This window comes from Salvelinus namaycush, chromosome 24 (assembly GCF_016432855.1).
Source record: "Salvelinus namaycush isolate Seneca chromosome 24, SaNama_1.0, whole genome shotgun sequence".
NCBI classification, from domain to species: Eukaryota; Metazoa; Chordata; class Actinopteri; order Salmoniformes; family Salmonidae; genus Salvelinus; species Salvelinus namaycush.
The window spans coordinates 4,286,177-4,312,825 of NC_052330.1; the positions used below are offsets into that span (position 1 = coordinate 4,286,177).

The 26,649-nt window shown below is 42.6% G+C and overlaps 1 protein-coding gene across 7 annotated transcripts in view; it reads left to right on the forward strand.

The window, feature by feature from the left end:
- Window positions 1-201: 201 nt before the first annotated feature.
- LOC120019612 (protein sel-1 homolog 1-like) overlaps window positions 202-26,649 on the forward strand; it is a 55,281-nt gene continuing 28,833 nt past the window's right edge. The window contains exons 1-7 of one of the 7 annotated variants that reach the window (XM_038962957.1): window positions 202-844; window positions 1,078-1,121; window positions 4,426-4,548; window positions 4,678-5,259; window positions 6,451-6,655; window positions 23,632-23,799; window positions 24,158-24,263. In XM_038962957.1, coding sequence (XP_038818885.1) covers window positions 5,173-5,259; window positions 6,451-6,655; window positions 23,632-23,799; window positions 24,158-24,263 — 566 coding nt within the window. In that variant the 5' untranslated portion in view covers window positions 202-844; window positions 1,078-1,121; window positions 4,426-4,548; window positions 4,678-5,172. Of the gene's footprint in view, window positions 845-1,077; window positions 1,122-4,425; window positions 5,260-6,450; window positions 6,656-19,980; window positions 20,092-23,631; window positions 23,800-24,157; window positions 24,264-26,649 lie in introns of those variants that run through there. The other 6 variants (XM_038962958.1, XM_038962961.1, XM_038962960.1 and 3 more) reach the window with 6 other exon arrangements.

The following is a 26,649-nucleotide window of genomic DNA, read 5'->3' on the forward strand; positions in this document are numbered from 1 at the left end:
CGACAGGTCACTGCTTTGAATCCACGAGCCGACTGGAAAATCTGTCGATGTGCCCTTGAGCAACGAATTTAAACCTAAGTGCTCCTGTCAGTCGCTCTGGATAACGTCTGCTAAATGACTTAAAAGTAATTATGTTAAGACTAGTACTGATTACTTTTTTTGGCGTGCCAAATACATGTTATGCAACACAAACGTACACGAATTATGTTAGAAGGCGTTTCGTCTTTCGACCTGTGTAAAACCACAGGCGGACACATTTTGTGCAACCCCGTCTACCGTGCACGCAAGATTGGATGACGTCCTTTACATTGGTCAATGTCAGCCAACGCGTGCTAGGATACGTCTATCGGAGAGATTAGGAAGTGGCGTTCAAGTTTAACTAGACGTGTTGTCTGATAAAGTGCGAACGGTATAACAGCACATCGTTGCAATTTATCAACAGGCTTCAAAGACCAGGAACGCGTACCTAGCTAATGAAACTAGGTATTTTGTTTAGCTAACATGCTAGCTATCCAGCTAAATATATTCCATGTCAGCAGTAAAAAAAGCATGAGCTAGCTATCTTTAGTTAAAACAAACAGTGTACCTACCCTATGCTGCTATCAAATATTTATTTGGTGGGCTTTGCGCTCGTGAATGTTAGTTCGCAGCGTATGCAAGATAAGAAGAATCCTGTACGTGGATGACTAACATTAGCCACGGAGCTAACTCCGTTAACTAAAGTAGCTAGCTAGCAGTCGTTAGTTTGTAATCGAAATGACTTTTAAAGGGTCATTCAAGACTTCGAGGATGGTTTTGTCCCTGGTCGTTCTCCTTATATTTTTCTCACACGGAACAGCAGCTGGTAAGTCTTAAACACGTCAGCCGGGTAGATGTCATAGTTGATACAATTTGACAGATACTGTAACGCTAGCAGTAGTAAGCTTGTTGACATTATTTTGAGGCGCTAACTATCAATACTGTGTGTAGGAAAGTAGTTTCTTTTTCTACGAAGTGGTGTTTTTTGTACGAAAAGTGTTTGGATTGTCAGGTGATGCACAATGCCTAATCAATTACATTTTCTTTGTCTTTCTACAGATGAAGAGTTACAGGGGAATCATGATCATGCTCCTGAATTGAAGGTAACTATAAACACATTTCACTAGCCCTAGGTTCAAATAGGTACCTTGATGTAACAAGCAATATATACAGTGCATTCGGTAAGTATTCAGACCCCTTGACCTTATCCACATTTTATGTTACAGCCGTATTCTAAAATTGATTAAATTGTTTTTTCACCCTCAATCTACAATCTACCCCATAATGACAATGCAAAAACAGATTTGAATACATTTTAGCAAATGTATAAAATAAAAATAACTGAAATATTACATTTACATAAGTATTCTGACCCTTTACTTAGTACTTTGTTGAAGCACCTTTGGCAGCGATTATCTTCTTGGGTATGATGCTACAAACTTGTCACACCTGTATTTATATTTGGGGAGTTTCTCCCATTTTGTTCTGCAGATCCTCTCAAGCTCTGTCAAGTTGGATGGCGAGTGTCTCTGCACAGCTATTTTCAGGTCTCTCCAGAGATCGGTTTCATGTCCGGCCTCTGGCTGGGCCACTCAAAGACATTCAGAGACTTGTCCCGAAGCCACTCCTGCGTTGTCTTGGCTGTGTGTTTAGGGTCATTGTCCTGTTGGAAGGTGAACCTAGCCCCAGTCTGAGGTCCTGAGTGCTCTGGAGCAGGTTTTCATCAAGGATCTCTCTGTACTTTGCTCCGTTTATCTTTCCCTGACTAGTCTCCCAGTCCCTGCTGCAGAAAAACATCCCCACTGCATGATGCTGCCACAACCATGCTTCACTGTATGGATGGTGCCAGGTTTCCTCCAGACGTGACGCTTGGCATTCAGGCCAAAAAGTTCAATCTTGGTTTCATCAGACCTTGTTTCTCAAGCTGGCTGTCATGTGCCTTTTACTGAGGAGTGGCTTCTGTCTGGCCACTCTACCATAAAGGTCTGATTTGGTTATTTTTATTTATTAACCTTTATTTAAACAGGTAGGCTAGTTGAGAACAAGTTCTCATTTGCAACTGCGACCTGGCCAAGATAAAGCATAGCAATTTGACACATACAACAACACAGAGTTACACATGGAATAAACAAAACATACAGTCAATAATACAGTAGAAAAATAAGTCTATATACAATGTGAGCAAATGAGGTGAGATAAGGGAGGTAAAGGCAAAAAAAGGCCATGGTGGCGAGGTAAATACAATATAGCAAGTAAAACACTGGAATGGTAGATTTGCAGTGGAAGAATGTGCAAAGTAGAAATAGAAATAATGGGGTGCAAAGGAGCTAAATAAATACAGTAGGGGAAGGGGTAGTTGTTTGGACTAAATTATAGATGGGCTAAGTACAGGTGCAGTAATCTGTGAGCTGCTCTGACAGCTGGTGCTTAAGCTAGTGAGGGAGATAAGTGTTTCCAGCTTCAGAGATTTTTGCAGTTCGTTCCAGTCATTGGCAGCAGAGAACTGGAAGGAAAGACGACCAAAGGAGGAATTGACTTTGGGGGTGACCAGTGAGATATACCTGCTGGAGCGCGTGCTATGAGTTGGTGCTGCTATGGTGACCAGTGAGCTGAGATAAGGCGGGGCTTTACCTAGCAGAGACTTGTAGATAACCTGTAGCCAGTGGGTTTGGCGACGAGTATGAAGCGAGGGCCAACCAACGAGAGCGTACAGGTCGCAATGGTGGGTAGTGTATGGGGCTTTGGTGACAAAACGGATGGCACTGTGATAGACTGCATCCAGTTTGTTGAGTAGAGTGTTGGAGGCTATTTTATAGATGACATCACCGAAGTCGAGGATCGGTAGGATGGTCAGTTTTACGAGGGTATGTTTGGCAGCATGAGTGAAGGATGCTTTGTTGCGATATAGGAAGCCAATTCTAGATTAAATTTTGGATTGGAGATGCTTAATGTGAGATGCAGTGCCTTAGACGGCTGCGCCACTCAGGAGGCACTTGGTGGAGTGGGGCAGAGTTGGTTGTCTTTCTGGAAGGTTCTCCCATCTCCACAGAGGAACTCTCGAGCTGTCAGAGTAACCATTGTGTTCTTGGTCCAAGGACCTTCTTAGTCCAAGGCCCTTCTCCCCTGATTGCTCAGTTTGGCTGGGCGCCTAGCTCTAGGAAGAGTCTTGGTGGTTTGAAACTTCTTCCATTTAAGAATGATGGAGGCCACTGTGTTCTTGGGGACCTTCAATGCTGCAAACATTTTTGGGTACCCGATCTGTGCTTCGACACAATCCTGTCTCGGGGCTCTACGGACAATTCCTTCATCCTCATGGCTTGGTTTTTGCTCTGACATGCGCTGTCAACTGTGGGACCTTATATAGACAGGTGTGTGCCTTTCCAAATCATGTCCAATCAATTGAATTTATCATAGTTGGTCTCCAATGAAGTTGTAGAAACATGTCGAGGATGAGTCTCACAGCAAAGGGTCTGAATACTTATTTCAATTAAGTATTTCTGTTTTAAATGTTTTATACATTTTCGAAAATGTATAAAAACCTGTTCACTTTGCCATTACGGGGTCTTGTGTGTAGATTTGAGTTTTTTTTACTTTTCAAAATCCATTTTAGAGTAAGGCTGTAACGTAACGAAATGTGGAAAAAGTCAAGGGGTCTAAATACTTTCCGAATGCACTGTACATGTCATATATTGATAGATTCATTACGCCGTTGCAATTTTCGCTCTCTTCTATTCTATCTTCTCTTCCTTCCACTAAATCCTTCTCCTTCCTGTCTCCTGACTGCATCTTCAACCCTTCTCTCCTCTCTTTCCACCTCCTTTCACTCCCACTGTCCCCTTTCCTCCCGGCCGGCTCGACCCTCCCCTTCTGCTCTTTGGCTGAGTGACTCACGGAACAGGGCTGCAGGCAGCTGAGCAAAAATGTAGGAAAACGAAACTTTCTAGACGACCTATCATCCTTCCACTCTACTCTTGTGTATCCTTTGCTGAAGCTGCTTTCTATCACTCTAAATTCCAAGCCTCGGCCTCAAACCCTGGGAAACTATTCGACACCTCCTCCGTCCTTAATCCTCCTCCCCCTACCTCCTCCCTCTCTGCAGATGACTTTGTCAACTTAAAAAAAAAAAAGGTTGACGACATTCCATCCTCATTCACTCAGCCTACTAAAGCCACTGGTCCCACTCACACAGAACTACCCTACGCCTTGACCTCTTTCTCCCCTCTCTCCAGATGAAATTCTGCGACTTGATGTCAAGCCGCCCGACAACTGGTCCACTCAACCCCATCCCCTCTTCCCTTCTCCAGACTATCTCTGGAGACCTCCCATTCCTCACTTCCCTCATCAACTCATCCCTGACCACTCTCCGCTCTGCCAAAGCTGAATCTCTCTCTGTTCTCATCCTCCTAGATCTATCCGCTGCATTCGACACTGTGACCCACCAGATCCTCCTCTCGACCCTCTCAGAGCTGGGCGTCTCAGGCTCTCCACGCACTTGGAATGCATCCTACCTGGCGGGTTGCTCCTGATCTGGTTTTAGGCCCTCTCCTCTTTTCTCTATACACCAAGTCACTCAGCTCTGTCACATACTCTCATGGTCTCTCCTATCATTATGCGGATGACACTCAACTACTTTTCTCATTCCCCCCTTCTGACTCCCAGGTGGCGACACGCATCTCTCAGTGCCTGTCAGATTTCTCAGCTTGGGTGTCAGCCCACCACCTCAAGCTTAACCTCGACAAGACTTAGCTGCTCTTCCTCCCGGGGAAGGCCTGCCCTCTCCAAGACCTCTCCATTACGGTCGACAACTCCACGGTGTCCCCTTCCCAGAGTACAAAGAACCTTGATGTGACCCTGGACAACACCCTATTGTTCTCTGCAAACATCAGAGTACAACCTTGCCTCACACAGGAAGGGCCGCGGGTCCTATTCCAGGCACTCGTCATATCCCGTCTGGATTACTGCAAGTCTCTGTTGGATGGGCTTCCCACTTGTTCCTTCAAATCCATGTAACTTATCCAGAACGTTGCAGCCTATCTGGTGTCAGCCTTCCTAAATTCTCTCATGTCACCCCTCATGTCGCTCCTCCGTGCACTCCACTGGCTTCCAGTCAAAGCTCACATCATTACATCCGTGGTGCTTGCCTACTGAGCAGCAATGAGAACTGCTACCTTCAGGCTATGCGCAAACCCTACATCCCAATTAGCCAACTCTGGTCTCTTGGCGGTCCAACCCCTACGGGAGGTCAGCTCCCGCTCAGCCCAGTCAAAGGGGTTAATCCATTTGAATTCAATCTCTTTTTGACAGCATGCCTTTTGTTTTAAACAAAACTTGTTTTGCTCATAGAAGAAGTGGGCCGAATGGAACTTTTTACATTTTTTGCCTAAACATGGACCTGAATGACTAATTTTACATACCTTACCATTAGACATCCATGTCTTGATCACTGGAAAAGATAAACGCTTGAGTTTGATACCATGTAAAGGGTTACAAACAGTGTATGAAAGTGTGACAACCATCTTTAAGTCATAAGAATTGTCATTTGATTTAACCTTTAACGTCTATCTAAAAACGCGAACTTCTCATTTGCGTATGTTGTAGCTGAGATCCTATTTTGTCATCGAAGTTTTTTGTGTTGTGCCTGCCATCGGGTGAGACAACATGCTCTTGAATACAGGGTGGGTGTCATTTCAATCATAGCAATAGAATGGACCTATCCCATCAGACGACTGCGGTGTATCAGGTACACTATTGAAATTGTAACTTCTAATTACTACCACAAAGATGGCCAATGGTCCACCCACCGTTGAATGTCAACTCATATTGTCATGTCTATTCGACTATCTATATTTCTATGATTTAAATAGGTTTTCTATGGAGGATTGACAGTATAATTTAAAACAGATATTCCCATTCGTCAACATTCCCTGATATCTGGACCTCTAACCATCTTTATGGTACCATTTGGAAGTAGACATTTCAATTGTATTCCCATGTTAGTACATTTATCAGCCAAAACATGACACCCACCCTGTATTCCAGATCATGTCTCAACTGATGGTGGGCACAACACGACAACCTCAGATGATGTAAGCTGCAACATCTGTGAATATGAAAATCATTTGAGTTGATGGTTAAAGTGAAAATGTGTATTAAAAAAATACAATTGTTTGACAACCCTTTTTATAAGCTTTTAAATGATATCAATCTCAACCATTTATCTTTTCCAGTGATGAAGACATTGATGTCTCATGGTATGGTTGTTTAGCAAAGAACTGACCAAAGTGGATTTGTGTAGCGATGGCGTTACACTCACCCACTAACCATCAAGCTAATGACAATAGAATAAGTTATATTTCATCACGTAACATGACGTGACTTAGAATGCCTTTGTTTCTCCTCCACCATCTCATGTTGGTCGTTTCCCCCCTCTAGTCTTACCATGACCCCAATTCTGAGGAGGAAGAGGACCCAGTAGCTTCCAGGATTGTAGCAGGAATGGTGACTTCCCCCAGGGAGGCCCCGCAGCATGAGGGGGAGAGAAGACCTGATGGTGGGGTCCAGGAGGATGGGCAAGAGGGGGAAGAGAAGGAGGACTTTCCCACCCAACCTCCTCCCGTTGAGGAAAGGCCCAAAGAGAGTAAGGACAGCCAGGACAAACTCATTTTCACGATTTCACTAATATCATCAAAATCAATAAATCATAGCACGTTTTGGGGCTCATTCAGTCGTTTACCTGATTTCGTAGAATCATATTGAAAAATGATGTTGTAAATGATACTGTTGCTTCCTCCTGTTGTCATGCATTTTTGATTTCAAATCAAATTTTCCGTTAGGAAAATATGGCGCTAAACAATGTGACCGGGAAGATGTTTATTTACCGGCCGTTTGAGAAAATTACCGGACCCATATAAACTCAGCAAAAAAACAAACTTCTCTCACTGTCAATTGCATTTATTTTCAGCAAACTTAACATGTGTAAATATTTGTATGAACATTCAACAACTGAGACATAAACTGAACAAGTTCCACAGACATGTGACTAACAGAAATGGAATAATGTGTCCCTGAACAAAGGGGGGGTCAAATCAAAAGTAACATTCAGTATCTGGTGTGGCCACCAGCTGAATTAAGTACTGCAGTGCATCTCCTTCTCATGGACTGCACCAGATTTGCCAGTTCTTGCTGTAAGATGTTATCCCACTCTTCTACCAAGGCATCTGCAAGTTCCTGGACATTCCTGGGGGGAATGGCCCTAGCCCTCACCCTCCGATCCAACAGGTCCCAGACATGCTCAATGGGATTGAGATCCGGGCTCTTCGCCGGCCATGGCAGAACACTGACATTCCTGTCTTGCAGGAAATCACCCACAGAACAAGCAGTATGGCTGGTGGCATTGTCATGCTGGAGGGTCATGTCAGGATGAGCCAGCAGGAAGGGTACCACATGAGGGAGGAGAATGTCTTCCCTGTAACGCACAGCGTTGAGATTACCTGCAATGACAACAAGCTCAGTCCGATGATGCTGGGACACACCGCCCCAGACCATGACTGATCCTCCACCTCAATCAATCCTGCTCCAGAGTACAGGCCTCGGTGTAACGCTCATTCCTTTGACGATAAACGCGAATCCGCCCATCACCCCTGGTGAGACAAAACCGCGACTCGTCAGTAAAGAGCACTTTTTGCCAGCCCTGTCTGGTCCAGCGACGGTGGGTTAGTGCCCATAGGCGACATTGTTGCCGGTGATGTCTGGTGAGGACCTGCCATACAACAGGCCTACAAGCCCTCAGTCCAGCCTCTCTCAGCCTACTGCGTACAGTCTGAGCTCTGATGGAGGGATTGTGCGTTCCTGGTGTAACTTGGGCAGTTGTTGTTGCCATCCTGTACCTGTCCCGCAGGTGTGATGTTCGGATGTACCGATCCTGTGCAGGTGTTACACGTGGTCTGCCACTGCGAGGACAATCAGCTGTCCGTCCTGTCTTAGGCATCTCACAGTACGGACATTGCAAGTTATTGCATGCCTACTTGCAGCATGCCCAAAGCACGTTCACGCAGAGGGACCCTGGGCATCTTTCTTTTGGTGTTTTTCAGAGTCAGTAGAAAGGCCTCTTTAGTGTCCTAAGTTTTCATAACTGTGACCTTAATTGCCTAACCGTCTAAGCTGTTAGTGTCTTAACGACCGTTCCACAGATGCATGTTCATTCATTGTTTATGGTTCATTAAACAAGCATGGGAAACAGTGTTTAAACTCTTTACAATGAAGATCTGTGAAGTTATTTGGATTTTTACGAATTATCTTTGAAAGACAGGTCCTGAAAAAGGGACATTTCTTTTTCCCCCCTGAGTTTACATTGGTTGCATAACCTATTAGGAAAGGAAAAGGGTTAGGGAGTCCACCCACTGTGCTCAGAATGACAGAAATCCCATTTAGATTATGGTAATGGATCTTAACTCATGTAATAAAGCAGCCAATAAAACGTCATTTCCAAACATTTGCCAAAATGCAATTCGCAGGAAAATACCATACTAAACAGCACACCTGATATCAGTCCCATATGTGACAGATATCTCTGTTAGAAACTTAGAGATCTAAAGATGCAACAACTAGGATGGGTTGCTAATATGACTAGGATTGTGCCTTTGGCTTCTGGACAACAAAAGAAAGTTGATATGAAAACCAATAAAACGAGAGAAATGGCACCAGCGGTGGGTCCAATAGGGAAGTAAATGGAAATACATTTGCCAAAATTATTCAAAAATAATTAAAATCATAAATTCTTCACCAGAAAGCATGACTTAGCCACAGAGGAATGGAAGATCATTAGCTTCTTTAAAATAAATAGCTGTGGATTGTTTCAAATCACATGCTCGTTTGGGAAGCCCGCAGTTTGGTCAGCGTGCGTGGCAATAGGCCTAGCTGATTATTGAGTTACTGCTGTCAGTGAAAAGCATCTAAAATATGTGTAAAGATGATGTTACTATAGTTTAAAATGTTGAGAAGAAGGGGAGAGGTGTGTCGCGAAGATGTAGGCAATATATATATATATATACATATAGGCAAGTCTCTCCAGAATGGCTGTCTCCCGGCAGTTCTTGCTCATTAATTGTTTCATTGTGTGAATGGTTTGCCCTTTAAAGAAAAAAATCAATCAATACTGTTAATCCCCATCATTTGGTTACATTAATTTCTGTTAATGCATTTATTATTCATTTACCTTTGTAATTCTCGGAGTGGAAACATTATTTGCAGATTTTGTGTTGGATAAGTAAGATGCATGATGACTAATGAAAATAAACACAGGCCAATTTAATTTCACTCAATTACGCAAATTTACCTGTAGACCAATAAGCATGATGGTCAAATGTATTTCCATCGACTGGTATTTAAAAAATGCATCCTGGTCATTTTAGCCAGCAAAAGTTTGATCAGCTTTTCATTTATTTTTTATCGACCCAAAAGTCGGGCAATGTCCATCTAATGGAAGCTCTAGGGTAGACTTTACAGTGAAAGGCTTACTTACGGGCCCTTCCCAACAATCTAGAGAGGAGAAAACTGAAGTTATTGAAAGATAATAACACAAGGAATAAATAAACAATGAGTAACGATAACTTAGTTATATACACTGGGTACCAGTACCAAGTCGACGTGCAGGGGTACGAGGTAATTGAGGGAGATATGTACATATCAGTAGGGATAGAGTGACTAAGCAACAGGATAGATAGTAAACAGTAGCAGCAGTGTATATGGAAAGTGTGTTTGTGAATGTGTTTGGCGTCAATGTGCGTGTGTTATTGGTGTGTGGGTGTGTGTGAGTCAAAAGAGTTTGTGCAGTAGGGTCAATGCAGATAACCAATAGCTACCCAGACTAACTATTTAGCATTCTTATGGCTTGGTGGTAGAAGCTTTTCAGGGTCCTGCTGGTTCCAGACTTTCTGAATCGGTAGGGCCTTCCATTGACACCGCCTGGTATAGAAGTCCTGGATTGCAGGGAGCTCGGCTCCAGTGATGTACTGGGCTATATGTACTACCCTCTGTATCGCCTTGTGGTCGGATGCCAAGCAGTTGCCATACCAAGCGGTGTTGCAGTCAGTCAAGATGCTCTCAATGGTGCAGCTGTGTGTGGGTACCATGATCATTCCTTTGTGATATAGACACCGAGGAACTTGAAGCTCTCGACCCACTCCACTACAGACCCATCGATGTGGATGGGGGCATGCTCGGCCCTCCATTTCCTGTAGTCCACGATCAGCTCCTTTGTCTTGCTGACGTTGAAGGAGAGGTTGTTGTCCTGGCACCACACTGCCACAGTTACTGACCTCCTCCCTATAGGTTGTCTCATCGTCGTCGGTGATCAGGCCAACCACCAGTGTGTCGTCAGCAAACTTATTGATGTTGGAGTCGTGCGCGGCTATGCAGTTGTGGGTGAACAAAGTACAGGAGGGGACCCCCCTGTGTTGAGGGTCAGTGTGGCAGATGTGTTAATGCCTACCCTCACCATCTGATGGCAGCCCATCAGGAAGTCCAGGATCCAGTTGCAGAGGGAGGTTTTCAGTCCTAGGGTCTTGAGCTTAGTGATGAGCTTTGAGGGCACTATGGTGTTGAGCTGTAGTCAATGAAAAGCATTCTCACGTAGGTGTTCCTCTTGTCCAGGTGGGAAGAGGCAGTGCAATAGAGATTGCGTCATCTATGGATCTGTTGGTGGTAGGCAAATTGTAATGTGTCTGGGATGATGGTGTTGCAAGGCATTTCGTGGCTACAGATGTGAGTGCTACAGGGCAGTAGTCATTTAGACAGGTTACCTTGGCGTTCATGGGCACAGGGACTATGGTGGTCTGCTTGAAAGGTATTACAGTCTGGGTCAAGGAGATGTTGAACATTTCAGTGAAGGCACTTACCAGCTGGTCAGCGCATGCTCAGAGTACATGTCCTGGTAATATGTTTGGCCTTGTGAATGCTAACCTGTTTTAAGGTCTTACTCACATTGGCTACGGAGGTGCTGTCATGCATGGTTCAGTGTTGCTTGCCTCAAAGCGACCATAGGAATCTAGCTCATCTGGTAGGCTTTTGTCATTGGGCAGCTCGCGGCTGGGTTTCCCTTTGTAATCCATTATAGTTTGCAAGCCCTGCCACATCTAACAAGCGTCAGACCCGGCGTAGTAGGATTCAATCTTAGTTTGCGGCTGGCGACCTGATTTCAGTATGGCCCGCGGAATCATGCTCAGATCACATCAAGAATTTGCGATAGTAAAGTTTTGAAAAATGTATTTCTTATTCAAATTAAAAGCCCAATGAATACTCGCCTTTGTTAAATGATTTAACTCCCACCGCTTGTGACATTTATTTTGAAGGCACTTATAAATAACTGCACGAGGACAGACAGTGACTGACAGGCTGAGACACACGTCACAGTTACAAAAACTAGCTAGCTAGAAATTGTGCAAAAATGTGTTTTTCAAAGAAAAGCAAAGTAGACAATGAATGTAGGGTATTCCAGCAAGAGTGGACATCGAAATATGTCTTTATTGCAAACAGAGCATCGCTGTCTTGAAAGACAACTTGTCCCGACACTTCCAGACAAATCGTGCAGAGAAATATAGGAATATGTCTTCTGAGCAGAGGCATAGATCATCTCTTACTGACTCTCAGCTATCCTGCGCATAGCGACGTCAAACTATACCTGGCTTCAATGCGCAAGTCTATGCCCATCAGAGAATTCACTGTTGAATGTTGAGCTCTGTGTTTTTGTGCATACCCGTTAACAAGAGTTCTGTCATTGGTGCTGAATTCAGTGTCCTTTTCCTTCTGTGTAGTTCATTGCATGTTTAATAATGAAAATACCTACCAAAAGGAGAACATGGGTGTGGTTTATTTCTGTGCATGTTAAAACAGTAAAATAAGTAGCATATCTGGACATGATTTACAGTAGATATGTCAACACAGTCATAACGCATGATGTACACTCCTATAATTTGATTCTGGCTCACAATGGCAAAATATATTCTAATATGGCCCTCCATGGAAAATATTTGCCCAGGCCTGCTCTAACCACTGACGTCAATGCAAATGCAATCTAAAATCACATCAAACCAGTATATTGCTTTTTAAACTCACCTCACTGTGATGATCATGTGAAGAAAGAAGTTCAACAGGTTGAAACTGAGTGGAAAACATGGTCGTTGTGGATGTTGTTTCAAAGCCTAACAACGAAATGGACAGAGCTTTCTAAAGTGAGGATTAATTCTAAACACGTCTACATATTAGAGCTTAGGTGTATATGTGTGTGTGTGTGTGTGTGTGTGTGTGTGTGTGTGTATATATATATATATATATATTATAAACACACACACAACTGTTCAAAAGTTTGGGGTCACTTAGAAATGTCCTTGTTTTTGAAAGAAAAGCAATTTTTTTTATCCATTAAAATAACATAAAATTGATCAGAAATACAGTGTAGACACTGTTAATGTTGTAAATGACTTGTAGCTGGAAACGGCTGATTTTAATGGAATATCTACATAGGCCAACAAAGGCCCATTATCAGCAACCATCACACCTGTGTTCCAATGGCACGTTGTGTTAGTTTATAATTTTAAAAGGCCAATTGATCATGAGAAAGCCCTTTTGCAATTATGTTAGCACAGCTGAAAACTGTTGTCTGATTAAAGAAGCAATAAAACTGGCCTTCTTTAGACTAGTTGAGTATCTGGAGCATCAGCATTTGTGGGTTCGATTACAGGCTCAAAATGGCCAGAAATAAAGAACTTTCTTCTGAAACTCATCAGTCTATTCTTGTTCTGAGAAATTAAGGCTATTCCATGCGAGAAATTGCCAACAAACTGAATATCTCGTATAACACTGTGTACTACCTTCACAGAACAGCGCAAACTGACTCTAACCAGAATAGAAAGAGGAGTGGGAGGCCCCGGTGCACAACTGAGCAAGAAGACAAGTACATTAGAGTGTTTAGTTTGAGAAACCGACACCTCGCAAGGCCTCAACTGGCAGCTTCATTAAATAGTACCCGCAAAACGCCAGTCTCAACGTCAACAGTGAAGCGGCGACTCCGGGATGCTGGCCTTCTAGCCAGAGTTCCTCTGTCATGTAAATACAGTATTTCTACTCGCGCTACCGAAACACGAGGGATGGAGAGATAATTACCTGCTTCGGTTAAGATGACATATCTACTCAAATTTAAATCGGCTGGCCCTATGTCCTGCTCAGGAAATTAATACTGACAGTCTACTCGCTCCTGAGGCGCAAGAGACAAATAGCACATTTGGCCCGACACTTCTATTCCTCAGAATACCTAAGCCGGCCAGCCCCTATGCATGGCCTTGCTCGTAGCATTCCGTACTTAACCTCTACACTGACTGTCAGAGAAACAACACGAAGGCAACCTCTATGTATTGTTCAAATGGCAACACACACAACCAACAATTCCTGTCTACAACTCTAATGGTGTATAACAATCTGGGTTTAAATGATGTAATCTGCTTTTCAATTTCATATAGGCTGAATGCAACAAAGGCCTCATTCTATCTTAGATTCCTCGTTGTGTCGTTGGTACCATTAATGCGATGATGATTATTTTATCAAACCAATTAACTATGTTTAATTATTACGATGATTAAATTACTCATGTTACACTTAACTCTTAGCAATCTTGGGGCACCACGGGAAAAGTTTGTTTAATGATTTACCTTTTTCTGAATGAACTCTAAAGATATAAATAGATCGTTATACCAGTCTTCATTAATTATCATTATTTTCTCATCAGTCTCATTCTGAACGTGGTTGACTTCAAATCTGCATGAACTCTAGTCTCCATGATGAATCAGCGATACACAAATTGGCTTAATTATTTATTTACTAACTAAATAATCACACAGAATTACGTAAACACACACACAGGATAGATTATACGTTGATTACTTACAATGCAATGAAAAGTCCCTGGTGGACTAACTCGACATGACAGCTTGGTACACAATGAAAAGGGGTGGGGAAAGAAAGAGCAGGAGAATGAGAGACAAAGGAATTCAACTATTGTACATAGTTGAATAATACCATCGTCGTAAATATGGATATTTAGCACCCTAACAACCACTCATTTGGATTTAGAAATGCAACACATATTTACGCTTGGATGTCCTTGTCGTCTTTCTGTTGAAATCAACCGGTCCATCTATGGAGAGAAATTCTTCCGAATTCTCTGGTTGTGTGAGTCTGGTTGTTCACAAGAGGTCACCATGTCCTTTTTAGTTGTGGTAGGTTGGTCTCAGAGTGTCTGTTAGAACGAATCTTCCAAAGGTCTACCAATGGTAGTTTGATAGGGAAATGTTCTTCTTTTCTCCTCTTCGGTTGAGTTTACTATACTATTTTACATATACAGCTGCAGACTGTGAATGTATAGTCTTTATCTTCACTTGTCGAGAGTTCCTAACCATTTGTGACGTATTCCGCTCGCGCTGCACGTAACTGGTCTGGTAGAGTCTAACCATTTGCAATATCCGGCTTTTTTTTTTTATATATAATTTTTTTTTTTTAGGGGTGGATCAGCTTAATATTGCGGAAAGAATGTTGCTTCCAATGTAATTGTCTGCATCATTTCCAATCCCCCATATTTTTTGGGGTAAATATATATATCCATACACGTATGCATACATATGCACATATATACATACACATACCTATATAGAAATACATACTTTTTTAAAGACCTTTATTATTATTATTATTATTATTCCCCGCAAACCCTACCACCGATCCCCCAATTGGAGTAAACTGATAAACATTTCTGTTTTTACCTTCAATTTATACATCTTATACACATTTTACAGACACAGTCTACTTTATAATAGTTCTCTCTTGTTTGTTCTTAGTCCTTCCTCTATTTATGTTGTCCATCCAGTTTGATTTCCACTTGTAACTGTGCTATTTCACAAAAGCTCCGCACCTATACACATTTCACAGATCCCGTATGCCCTACATTGTTTATCTTGTTATTAGTCCCACCCTTCAGCTCCACTCAACCCTTCCCATCTATCTTCCAACATCATCCATTTCGGATTTTTATTTGCCATATATTTTTCAACTGTGCTGTGATGCTTCACAAAAGATTTGAATCTTCCTATTCTCATAGCTTCCACGGATTGTAAATTAAAAATAAACATTTTTGCTAAAATAATTATTATATTATTGATTGATTGACTATGGCTTTTCAAATCCCCCAGTATTGCTATCTGTAGCGTTAGTTCTACGCAAATGTTGCAATTCTTCAACCATTCCTGGACCTGTGACCAAAAACGAGCTACATACGGACAATACCAAAATAAATGATCTAATGACTCTGCCTCCTCACAGCAGAATCTGCAGAGCTGGGAAGATTGTATCCCCCATATATATAACATTCTATTAGTTGCAAGAATTTTGTACAATAATTTAAATTGAAAAATTCGAAGTTTTGAATCCGGCGTTGTTTTCGCGTATCAATTCATAAATCATGTGCCATGGAATGGGTACATCGAAAATCTCTTCCCAACTATTTTGCAATTTATATGGCACAGCTGTCAGTATCCGGCTTACACCGTAGTCTGCTTGGTCTAATCTGAATTTCGTCACGTGGGGTTTTATCCACTCTGGCAAAAGGAGGCCTTCCATGATGCCAATATAATGTCTGCGCTCACGTGTGGTCACTGACTGGGTAGAACTTTTTTATATGAAAAACCATTCTCTCATTAAGAAGGCTAAAATCACATTCAATCATATAAGTTCCACAACATTTAGATGTAAATCTGACATACATACTGTGAAAGCTCTTAGTGACAAATGTTTCCATTATAACGTCTTTAATGATCACCAAACAATAAACGTTGGACATGATTATATCCACGGACCATTCCAAATGTTTGGATTACAGAAATATTGTTCTTTATCCAATCTTGGATGTTACAGTACTACAAAATCTCTCTGTTGTAACACAGGGATTTTTTACTTCCATTTCTGCAGAGGGGGAGAGAGAGTTCCTGCAAGGTATTTACGACCGTCATAAAACGGCCAACTTCAAGGCTCTCTGATCCTCACCCAGGAGGGAAGGTCAGGACACACCCCTACCTTGTCACAACACAACTGATTGGCTCAAACGCATTAAGAAGGAAAGAAATTCCACAAATTAACTTTTAGCAATGCACACCTGTTAATTGAAATGCATTCCAGGTGACTACCTCATGAAGCTGGTTGAGAGAACGCCAAGAGTGTGCAAAGCTGTCAAGGCAAAGGGTGGCCACTTTGAAGAATCTCAAATATAAAATATATTTGGAGTTGTTTAACACTTTTTGGGTAACTACATGATTCCATATGTGTTATTTCATAGTTTTGATGTCTTCACTATTATTCTTCAATGTAGAAAATAGTAAAAATAAAGAAAAACCCTGGAATGCAATGCACTGAAAGTTTCACCCAGTAGATTTCAGCAACCCTTAAATTCACTCCTCCAGAACTGGGACTTAGTCACTCTAAACATGTTTCTGTTTAGTAAACTATCTTAGCTGAAAACATTGAGGAAACATTTGAGAAATAAGTGCAACCTAACCTTTGCGGACACCTAAGCCCTATTCTATGAATCAGGTTTGAGGAGTTGGCGAGAGAACTTTAGTCAACTCTGAGTTCAACTTGGGAAAACATAGACCACGAAAGTGGCTCACCTTTTAGACAGGTACATTTTAATGGTAACGAATCCTTCAGAACTAACCTGCTCTGGGGCAGTCTAACTTAGGGCAACTCCATGTATCCTAAATGAAGTGTCTGTCACGAGTTGAAGACCATTGAAATCAAATAAACCACCTCTCAAATACATTGTCATCATCCCCTTCATTTGAGGAAGACGACTGATTAAAATTATTGTTGTAATTTTTTTGAGTCTGAAAAAAATCTATAAATCATGTTACAATACCTATCGTGTTACACATTTAGTAATGACAGCATTGGCTTTTTCATGCGATTGTATTTAAACATTTGCGAAAAGCAAACTAATAGCTGCAACGGACCCTAGACATAGACTGCGTGTACAAAACATTAGGAACCTGTTCTTTCCATGACATCAACTGACCAGGTTAAAGCTATGATCCCTTATTGATGTCACTTGTTAAATTCTCTTCAGTCAGTGTAGATGAAGGGAAGAAGATAAATTAAAGAAGAATTATTAAGCCTTGAGACAAGCATTGTGTGTGTGTGTGTCATTCAGAGTTTGAATGGGCAAGAAAAAAATATTTAAGTGCCTTTGAACGGAGTATGGTAGTAGGTACCAGCCGCACCGGTTTGAGTGTGTCAAGGAACCTACCAGGTACAACCTTAAATCCGTAACCATGGGCACCCTCTTAGATATAATCCTGACCAATTTGCCCTCTAAATACACCTCTGCTGTCTTCAACCAGGATCTCAGCGATCACTGCCTTATTGCCTGCGTGCATAATGGCTCCGCGGTCAAACGACCACCCCTCATCACTGCCTAACGCTCCCTAAAACACTTCTGCGAGCAGGCCTTTCTGATGGACCTGGACCGGGTATGCTGGAAGGATGTTGACCTCATCCCGTCAGTAGAGGATGCCTGGTTGCTCTTCAAAAGTGCTTTCCTCTCCATCTTAAATAAGCATGCTCCATTCAAAAAATGTTGAACTAAGAACAGATATAGCCCTTGGTTCACCCCAGGCTTGACTGCCCTTGACCAGCACAAAAACATCCTGTGGCGTTCTGCATTAGCATTGAATAGCCCCTGCGATATGCAACTTTTCAAGGAAGTCAGGATCCAATATACTCAGTCAGTTAGGAAAGCTAAGGCTAGCTTTTTCAAACAGAAATTTTCATCCTGTAGCACTAATTCCAAAAAGTTTTGGGACACTAAAGTTCGTGGAGAATAAGAGCACCTCCTCCCAGCTGCCCACTGTACTGAGGATAGGAAACACTGTCACCACCGATAAATCTACGATAATCAATCATTTCAATAAGCATTTTTCCACGGCTGGCCATGCTTTCCACCTGGCTACCCCTACCCCGGCCAACATCTCAGCACCCCCTGCAGCAACTTGCCCAACCCCTCCGCTTCTTCTTCACCCATATCCAGATAGCTGATGTTCTGAACTGCATAATCTGGATCCCTAAAAATCAGCTGAGCTAGACAATCTGGACCCTTTCTTTTTAAAATGATCCGCCAAAATTGTTGCAACCCCTACTACTAGCCTTTTCAACCTCTTTCGTATCGTCTGAGATCCCCAAAGATTGGAAATCTGCCGCGGTCATCCCCCTCTTCAAAGCGGAAGACACTCTAGACCCAAACTGTTATAGACCTATATCCATTCTGTCCTGCCTTTCTAAAACCTTTGAAAGCCAAGTTAATAAAAAGATCACCGACCCTTTCGAATCCCACCATACCTTCTCCACTATGCAATCTGGTTTCCGAGCTGGTCATGGGTGCACCTTAGCCACGCTCAAGGTCCTAAATGATATCATAACCGCCATCCATAAAAGACAGTGCTGTGCAGCCGTCTTCATCGACCTGGCCAAGGCTTTTGACTCTGTCAGTCAATCACTGCATTCTTATCGGCAGACTCGATAGCCTTGGCTTCTCAAATGATTGCCTCGCCTGGTTCACCAATTACTTCTCAGAGTTGTGTGTAAAATCGGAGGGCCTGTTGTCCGGACCTCTGGCAGTCTCTATGGGGGTGCCACAGGGTAAATTCTCAGGCCGACTCTTTTCTCTGTATACATTAATGATGTCGCTCTTGCTGCTGGTGATTCTCTGATCCACCTCTACGCAGACGACACCATTATGTAATACCTATGGCCCTTCTTTGGACACTGTGCTAACAAACCTCCAAACGAGCTTCAATGCCATACAACACTCCTTCCGTGGCCTCCAACTGCTCTTAAATGCTAGTAAAACTAAATGCATGCTCTTCAACCGATTTGTGCCCGCACCCTCCCGCCCAACTAGCATCACTACTCTGGACGGTTCTGACTTAGAATATGTGGACAACTACAAATACCTAGGTGTCTGGTTAGACTGTAAACTCTCCTTCCAGACTCACACAAAGCCTCCTTCACTCATGCCGCCAAACATACCCTCGTAAAACTGACTATCCTACCGATCCTTGACTTCGGCGATGTAATTTACAAAATAACCCCCAACACTCTACTCAGCAAACTGGATGTAATCTATCACAGAGCCATCCGTTTTGTCACCAAAGCCCCATATACTACCCACCACTGCGACCTGTATGCTCTCGTTGGCTGGCCCTCACTACATATCCGTCACCCAACCCACTGGCTCCAGGTCATCTATAAGTCTTTGTTAGGTAAAGCCCCGCCTTATCTCAGCTCACTGGTCACCATATCAACACCCACCCGTAGCACTCGCTCCAGCAGGTATATTCCACTGGTCATCCCCAAAGCCAACACCTCCTTTGGCCGCCTTTCCTTCCAGTTCTCTGCTGCCAATGACTGGAATGAATTGCAAAAATCACTGACGCTGGAGACATATCTCCCTCTCGAACTTTAAGCATCAGCTGTCAGAGCAGCTTACCGATCACTGTACCTGTACACAGCCAATCTGTAAATAGCACACCCAAGTACCTCATCCCCATCATATTACTTAACCTCTTGCTTTTTTTCACCCCACTATCTCTACTTTCACATCATCATCTGCACATCTATCACTCCAGTATTAATGCTAAATTGTAATTATTTCACCTCTATGGCCTATTTATTGCCTTACCTCCCTACTCTTCTACATTTGCACACACTGTATATAGATTTTTCTATTTTTATTTTCTATTGTGTTATTGACTGTACGTTTGTTTGTGTAACTCTGTGTTGTTTTTGTCGCAGTGCTTTGCTTTGTCTTGGCCAGGTCGCAGTTGTAAATGAGAACTTGTTCTCAACTGGCCTACCTGGTTAAATAAAGGTGAAATAAAGTAAATAAAAATGAGACGGAGGTATCGCTGATGGAGATCGGGGTGCCTTTTGAGGATCCGGTGACGAGTGGCTCATCTGCCTTTGCCATCAGTACTATTGGCCAAGGTACAATAGCTGGATAATAAAGTGTACGAACTACAAGCACGTATATCCTACCAACAGGACATTAAAAACTGTAATATCTTATGTTTCACCGAATCGTGGCTGAACGACGACATGAATAACATACAGCTGGCAGGTTATACACTGTATCGGCACGATAGAACAGCAGCCTCTGGTAAGACAAGGGGTGGCGGTCTATGTATATTTGTAAACAACAGCTGGTGCATGACATCTTAGGAAGGCGAGCAAAAAGATTTTGCTCGCCTGAGGTAGAGTATCTCATTATAAGCTGTTGACCACACTGTCTACCTAGAGAGTTTTCATCTATATTCTTCGTAGCTGTCTATTTACCACCACAAACTGATGCTGGCACTAAGACCGCACTCAATGAGCTGTATATGTCCGTAAGCAAACAGAAAAACGCTCATCCAGAGGGCGCTCCTAGTGGCCGGGGACTTTAATGCAGGGAAACTTCAATCTGTTTTACCTAATTTCTACTACTATGGTAAATGTGCAACCAGAGGGAAATAAACTCAAGACCACTTTTACTCCACACACAGAGACACGTACAAAGCTCTCCCTCGCCCTCCATTTGGCAAATCTGACCATAATTATATCCTGATTCCTGCTTACAAGCACAAATGAAAGCAGGAAGCACCAGTGACTTGGTCGATATTAAAGTGGTCAGATGAAGCAGATGCTAAGCTACAGGACTGTTTTGCTAGCACCGACTGGAATATGCTCCGGGACACTTCCGATTGAATTGAGGAGTACACCACATCAGTCACTGGCTTTATCAATAAGTGCATCGATGACGTCGCCCCCACAGTGACTGTACCCCTACCAGAAGCCATGGATTTCAGGCAACTTTTCAATTTCAGGTAGAGCTGCCGCTTTCAATTAGCGGAACTCTAACTTGGAAGCTTATAAGAAATCCTGCTATGCCTTCCAACGAACCATGAAACAGGCAAAGCATCAAAGCAGGACTAAGATTGAATTGTACTATACCGGCTCCGATGCTCGTCGGATGTGGCAGGGCTTGCAAACTATTACAGACTACAAAGGGAAGCACAGACGAGAGCTGCCCAGTGACACGAGCCTACCAGATTAGCTAAATTAATTCTATGCTCACTTTGAGGCAAGTAACACTGAAACATGCATGAGAGCATCAGCTGTTTCGGGCAACTGTGAGATCACACTCTCCGCAGCCGATGTAAGACCTTTTAAACAGGTCAACATTCACAAGGCCGCAGGACCGGATGGATTACCAGGACGTGTGCTCCGAGAATGCGCTGACCAACTGGCAGGTGTCTTCACTGACATTTTCAACCTCTCCCTGTCTGAGTCTGTAATACCAACATGTTTCAAGCAGACCACCATAGTCCCTGTGCCCAAGAACACTAAGGTAACCTGCCTAAATGACTATCAACCCGTAGCACTCACGTCTGTATCCATGAAGTGCTTTGAAAGGCTGGTCATGGCTGACATCAACACCATTATCCCAGAAACCCTAGACCCACTCCAATTTGCATACCGCCCCAACAGATCCACAGATGATGCAATCTCTATTGCACTCCACACTGACCTTTCACTCCTAGACAAAAGGAACACCTATGTGAGAATGCTTTTCATTGACTACAGCTCAGCGTTCAACAACCTTGGTGCCCTCAAAGCTCGTCACTAAGCTAAGGACCCTGGGACTAAACACCTCCTCTGCAACTGGATCCTGGACTTGAATCAAATCTAATTTTATTTGTCACATGAATACAAAAGGTGAATACAAAAGGTGTTGACCTTATAGTGAAATGCTTACTTACAAGCACTTAATCAAGAATGCAGTTTTAAGAATAATATGTGTTAAAGTATTTAAACTGAAGTAAATAAACTGAAGTAAAAAATAAAATAAAATATTATTAAGGAGTAACAATGAAATAACAGTAGCGAGGCTTTATACAGGGGCTACCGGTACAGAGTCAATGTGGGGAGGCACAGGTTAGTTGAGGTAGTTAAGGTAATATGTACATGTAGAGGTAAAGTGACTATGCATGGAAATAAACAGAGTTTCAGCAGTGTGGAAATGGGGGTGGGACAATGCAAATAGTCCGGGTAGGCATTTGAGTCATAGACTGTTCTCTCTGCTACCGCACGGCAAGCGGTACCTGAGCACCACGTCTAGGTTCAAGAAGCTTCTAAACAGCTTCTATCCCCAAGCCATAAGACTCCTGAACATCTAATCAAATGGCTACCCAGACTATTAGCATTGCCCCCCCCCCCCTTTTACGCTGCTGCTACTCTGTTATTATCTATGCATTGTCACTTTAATAACTACCTGCATGTACATATTACCTCGACTAACCGGTGCCCCCGCACATTGACACTGTTCCTGGTACCCCCTGTATGCCTCGCTATTGTTATTTTATTGCTGCTCTTTAATTATTTGTTACTTTTTTTTGTGTGTGTTTTTCTTAACTGCATCGTTAGGGGCTTGTAAGTAAGCATTTCCTGCTGTATTCTGCACGTGACATAACGTTTGATTTAATTTGAACACAACGTGTAAGCGGCACAACATGGTAGCAGGACAAAAACGGGCACAGACAACAGTACAAAGGGCAAGAAGGTAGAGACAACAATTCATCTCGTAAAGCAGCAACAACTGTCAGTAATAGTGTCCATGATTGAGTCTTTGAATGAAAAGATTGAGATAAAACTGTCCAGTTTGAGTGTTTGTTGCATTTAGTTCCAGTCGCTAGCTGCGGCGAACTGAAAAGACGAGCGACCCAAGGATGTGTGTGCTTTAGGGACCTTTTGGGGCGGCAGGTAGGCTAGTAGTTAGAGCGTTGGGCCAGTAACCGAAAGGTTGCTAGATCGAATCCCAGAGCTGACAAGGTAATAATCTGTCATTCTGCCCCTGAACACTAAGAAAGCTTTGTTGTAGACCGTTTAACACAAAATCCAGGGTGAGGCCAGCTGAGTATAAGACTGTATCATCTGCATATAAATGGATGAGAGAGATTCCTACTGCCTGAGCTATGATGTTGATGTAAATTGAGAAGAGCGTGGGGCCTAGGATTGAGCCGTGGTGACAGGCAGTGGCTGAGACAGATGTTCTGACTTTATACACTGCACTATTTGAGAGGTAGTTGGCAAACCAGGGCAAAGACCCCTCAGTGACACCAATACTCCTTAGCCGGCCCACAAGAATGGAATGGTCTACCGAATCAAAAGCTTTGGCCAAGTCAATAAAAATAGCAATAAGTCTTGCACCAGTGTTTTCTCTGAAAGTAGCACCGATACTCTGGTGAAGGGTATATATCATTTGGCCACTGTTCTGTAGGGTTTCTTTCATCATTCAGTGGAATTAAACAAGAATGGTTAAAGCTTTAATTTACATGATTCGTATTTGATCTTACTTTCATGTACTTTTGTTCATGTTTAACACACACACACACACACACACGGTTATTATCATCCATCTGCTTTCTGTCTGTGTTTTTGCTTGAACATACTAACTCCCCTGCCATTTGTGATTTTTGGTTGATGCAGTTCCTGTGGTGAATGGGGGCACAGCCAATAGGGAGCCCTGTCTGTTCCCCTTTCTCTTCCTGGGGAAGGAGTACTCGGACTGTACCACCGATGGACGGGGGGACGAACGCCTGTGGTGCGCCACAACCTACGACTACGACAGGGACAAGAGATGGGGCTTCTGTGAGAGTAAGTCGGCATGGGCATTTCAGACCTTGAGGAAACTCAAAAGTGAGTTACTGTTATATTCTAATATTATTCAGTGAGTGAATATATTGGCTTCATTTGTGAGCTATTACAAAACTTGTAAGCTCAGTGAGGAACACATTCGGAATTGGCCTAGACTGACCAATCATTTGAGTGAACCTTAGCTGACAGCAATTTTTTTTCTTTGTGACTGAATCAACGTTTGATTGTTGTGGTAAAAACAAAGCTCTCTTTTATGTCCCTCCCCCTTACAGCATGCATACGTCAAAACAAGACACACTTACCACCACTTACGAGGCTGAAAAAAGTTGTGAATAAATCAAATTGTGTTGTATTGTAGCGGAGGAGCAGGCTGAGCAGAGGCATGTAGCGGAGGAGGCCGAAAAGGAGTACCAGACTGCCCTCCGCATGATCAACGGAACCAACCGGAAGAGCCAGAAGAAAGAGTGAGCTCTCTTCCTTGTCTCACCTACACATTAATCTCTCACATTCTCCTTTAGTGTTCATAAGTGTGCCTGCTGAAAGCAAGAAAATTCTAGACATTCCACTTACTCTTATTATTATTTGCTTTCTTGCTTTAGCGCTTAAACCACTTAACCTCTCTAGGGTACGTCAGACGTTAGCGTCACATCGCTTCAACAGCCAGTGAAACTGCAGGGCGCCAAATTCAAAACAACAGAAATCCCATAATTAAAATTCCTCAAAACATACGTGTATTTTACACCATTTTAAAGATACACTTGTTGTAAATCCAGCCACAGTGTCCGATTTCAAAAAGGCATTACGACGAAAGCAAACCAAACGATTAGGTTAGGTGAGTGCCTATTCACAGAATAACACAGCCATTTTTTCAGCCAAAGAGAGGATTCACAAAAAGCAGAAATATAGATAAAATGTATCACTAACCTTTGATGATCTTCATCAGATGACACTCATAGGATTTCATGTTACACAATACATGTATGTTTTGTTCGGTAAAGTTCATATTTATATAAAAAAATCTGAGTTTACATTGGCGCGTTACGTTCAGTAGTTCCAAAACATCCTGTGATTTTGCAGAGAGCCACATCAATTTACAGGAATACTCATAATAAACATTGCTAAAAGATACAACTGTTATGCATGGAATTTTAGATGCACTTCTCCTTAATGCAACCGCTGTGTCAGATTTCAAAAAAGCTTTACGGAAAAAGCAAAAACCATGCAATAATCTGAGGTCGGCGCTCAGAGCCCTATGAAGACACAAATATAGCCGCCATATTATGCACTCAACAAAAGTCATAAAAGCATTATAAATCTTCACTTACCTTTGCTGATCTTCGTCGGAATGGACTCCCACTTCCACAAGAAATTTTTATTTTGTTCGGCAATGTCCATCATTTATGTCCAAATAGTTACTTTTGTTAGCGCGTTTGGTAAACAAATCCAAAGTCACGAAGCGCGTTCACTAAAAGCAGACAAAATGTCAAAAAGTTCCGTAACTGTCAGTAGAAACATGTCAAACGATGTATTGAATCAATCTTTAGGATGTTTTTAACATAATTCTTCAATAATGTTCCAACTGGAGAATTCCTTTGTCTTCAGAAAAGCAAATGGAACGGGAGCAAACTCTCATGTGAACGCGCATGGTCAGCTCGTGGCTCTCTGGCAGACCTCTGACTCAATCCCCTCTCATTCGCCCCCACTTCACAGTAGAAGCATCAAACAAGGTTCTAAAGACTGTAGACATCTAGTGGAAGCCTTAGGAAGTGCAATATGACCCCATAGACACTGTATTTGATAGGAAAAGAGTTGAAAAACTACAAATCTCAGATTTCCCACTTCCTGGTTGGATGTTTTCTCAGGTTTTTGCCTGCCATATGAGTTCTGTTATACTCACAGACATCATTCAAACAGTTTTAGAAACTTCAGAGTCTTTTCTATCCAAATCTAATTATATGCATATTCTGGCTTTTATGGCTGAGTAGCAGGCAGTTTAATTTGGGCACGCTTTTCATCCAAAATTCGTAATGCTGCCCCCTACCCAGCTTGAAAAATTCCAGAAAATTATGTCATGGCTTTAGAAGCTTCTGATAGGCTAATTGACATACTTTGAGTCAATTGGAGGTGTACCTGTGGATGTATTTCAAGGCCTACCTTCAAACTCAGTGCATCTTTGCTTGACATCATGGGAGAATCAAAAGAAATCAGCCAGGACCTCAGAACAAAAATTGTAGACATCCACAAGTCTGGTTCATCTTTGGGAGCAATTTCCAAACGCCTGAAGGTGCCACGTTCATCTGTACAAACAATAGTACACAAGTATAAACACCATAGGACCACGCAGCCATCATACCGCTCAGGAAGGAGATGAATGTACTTTTGTGTGAAAAGTGCAAATCCATCCCAGAACAACAGCAAAGGACCTTGTGAAAATGCTGGAGGAAACAGGTACAAAAGTATCTATATCCACAGTAAAACGAGTCCTATATCGACATAACCAAAACTGCCATAAAAAAGCCAAACTACGGTTTGCAACTGCACATGGGTACAAAGATCATACTTTTTGGTGAAATGTCCTCTGGTCTGATTAAACAACAATATAACTGTTTGGCCATAATGACCATCGTTATGTTTGGAGGCAAAAAGGGGAGGATTGCAAGCCGAAGAACACCATCCCAACCGTGAAGCAGCATCATGTTGTGGGTATGCTTTGCTGCAGGAGGGACTGGTGCACTTCACATAATGAAAATGATGTGGATATATCAAATCAAATTGTATTTGTCACATACACATGGTTAGCAGATGTTAATGCGAGTGTAGCGAAATGCATGTGCTTCTAGTTCCGACAAT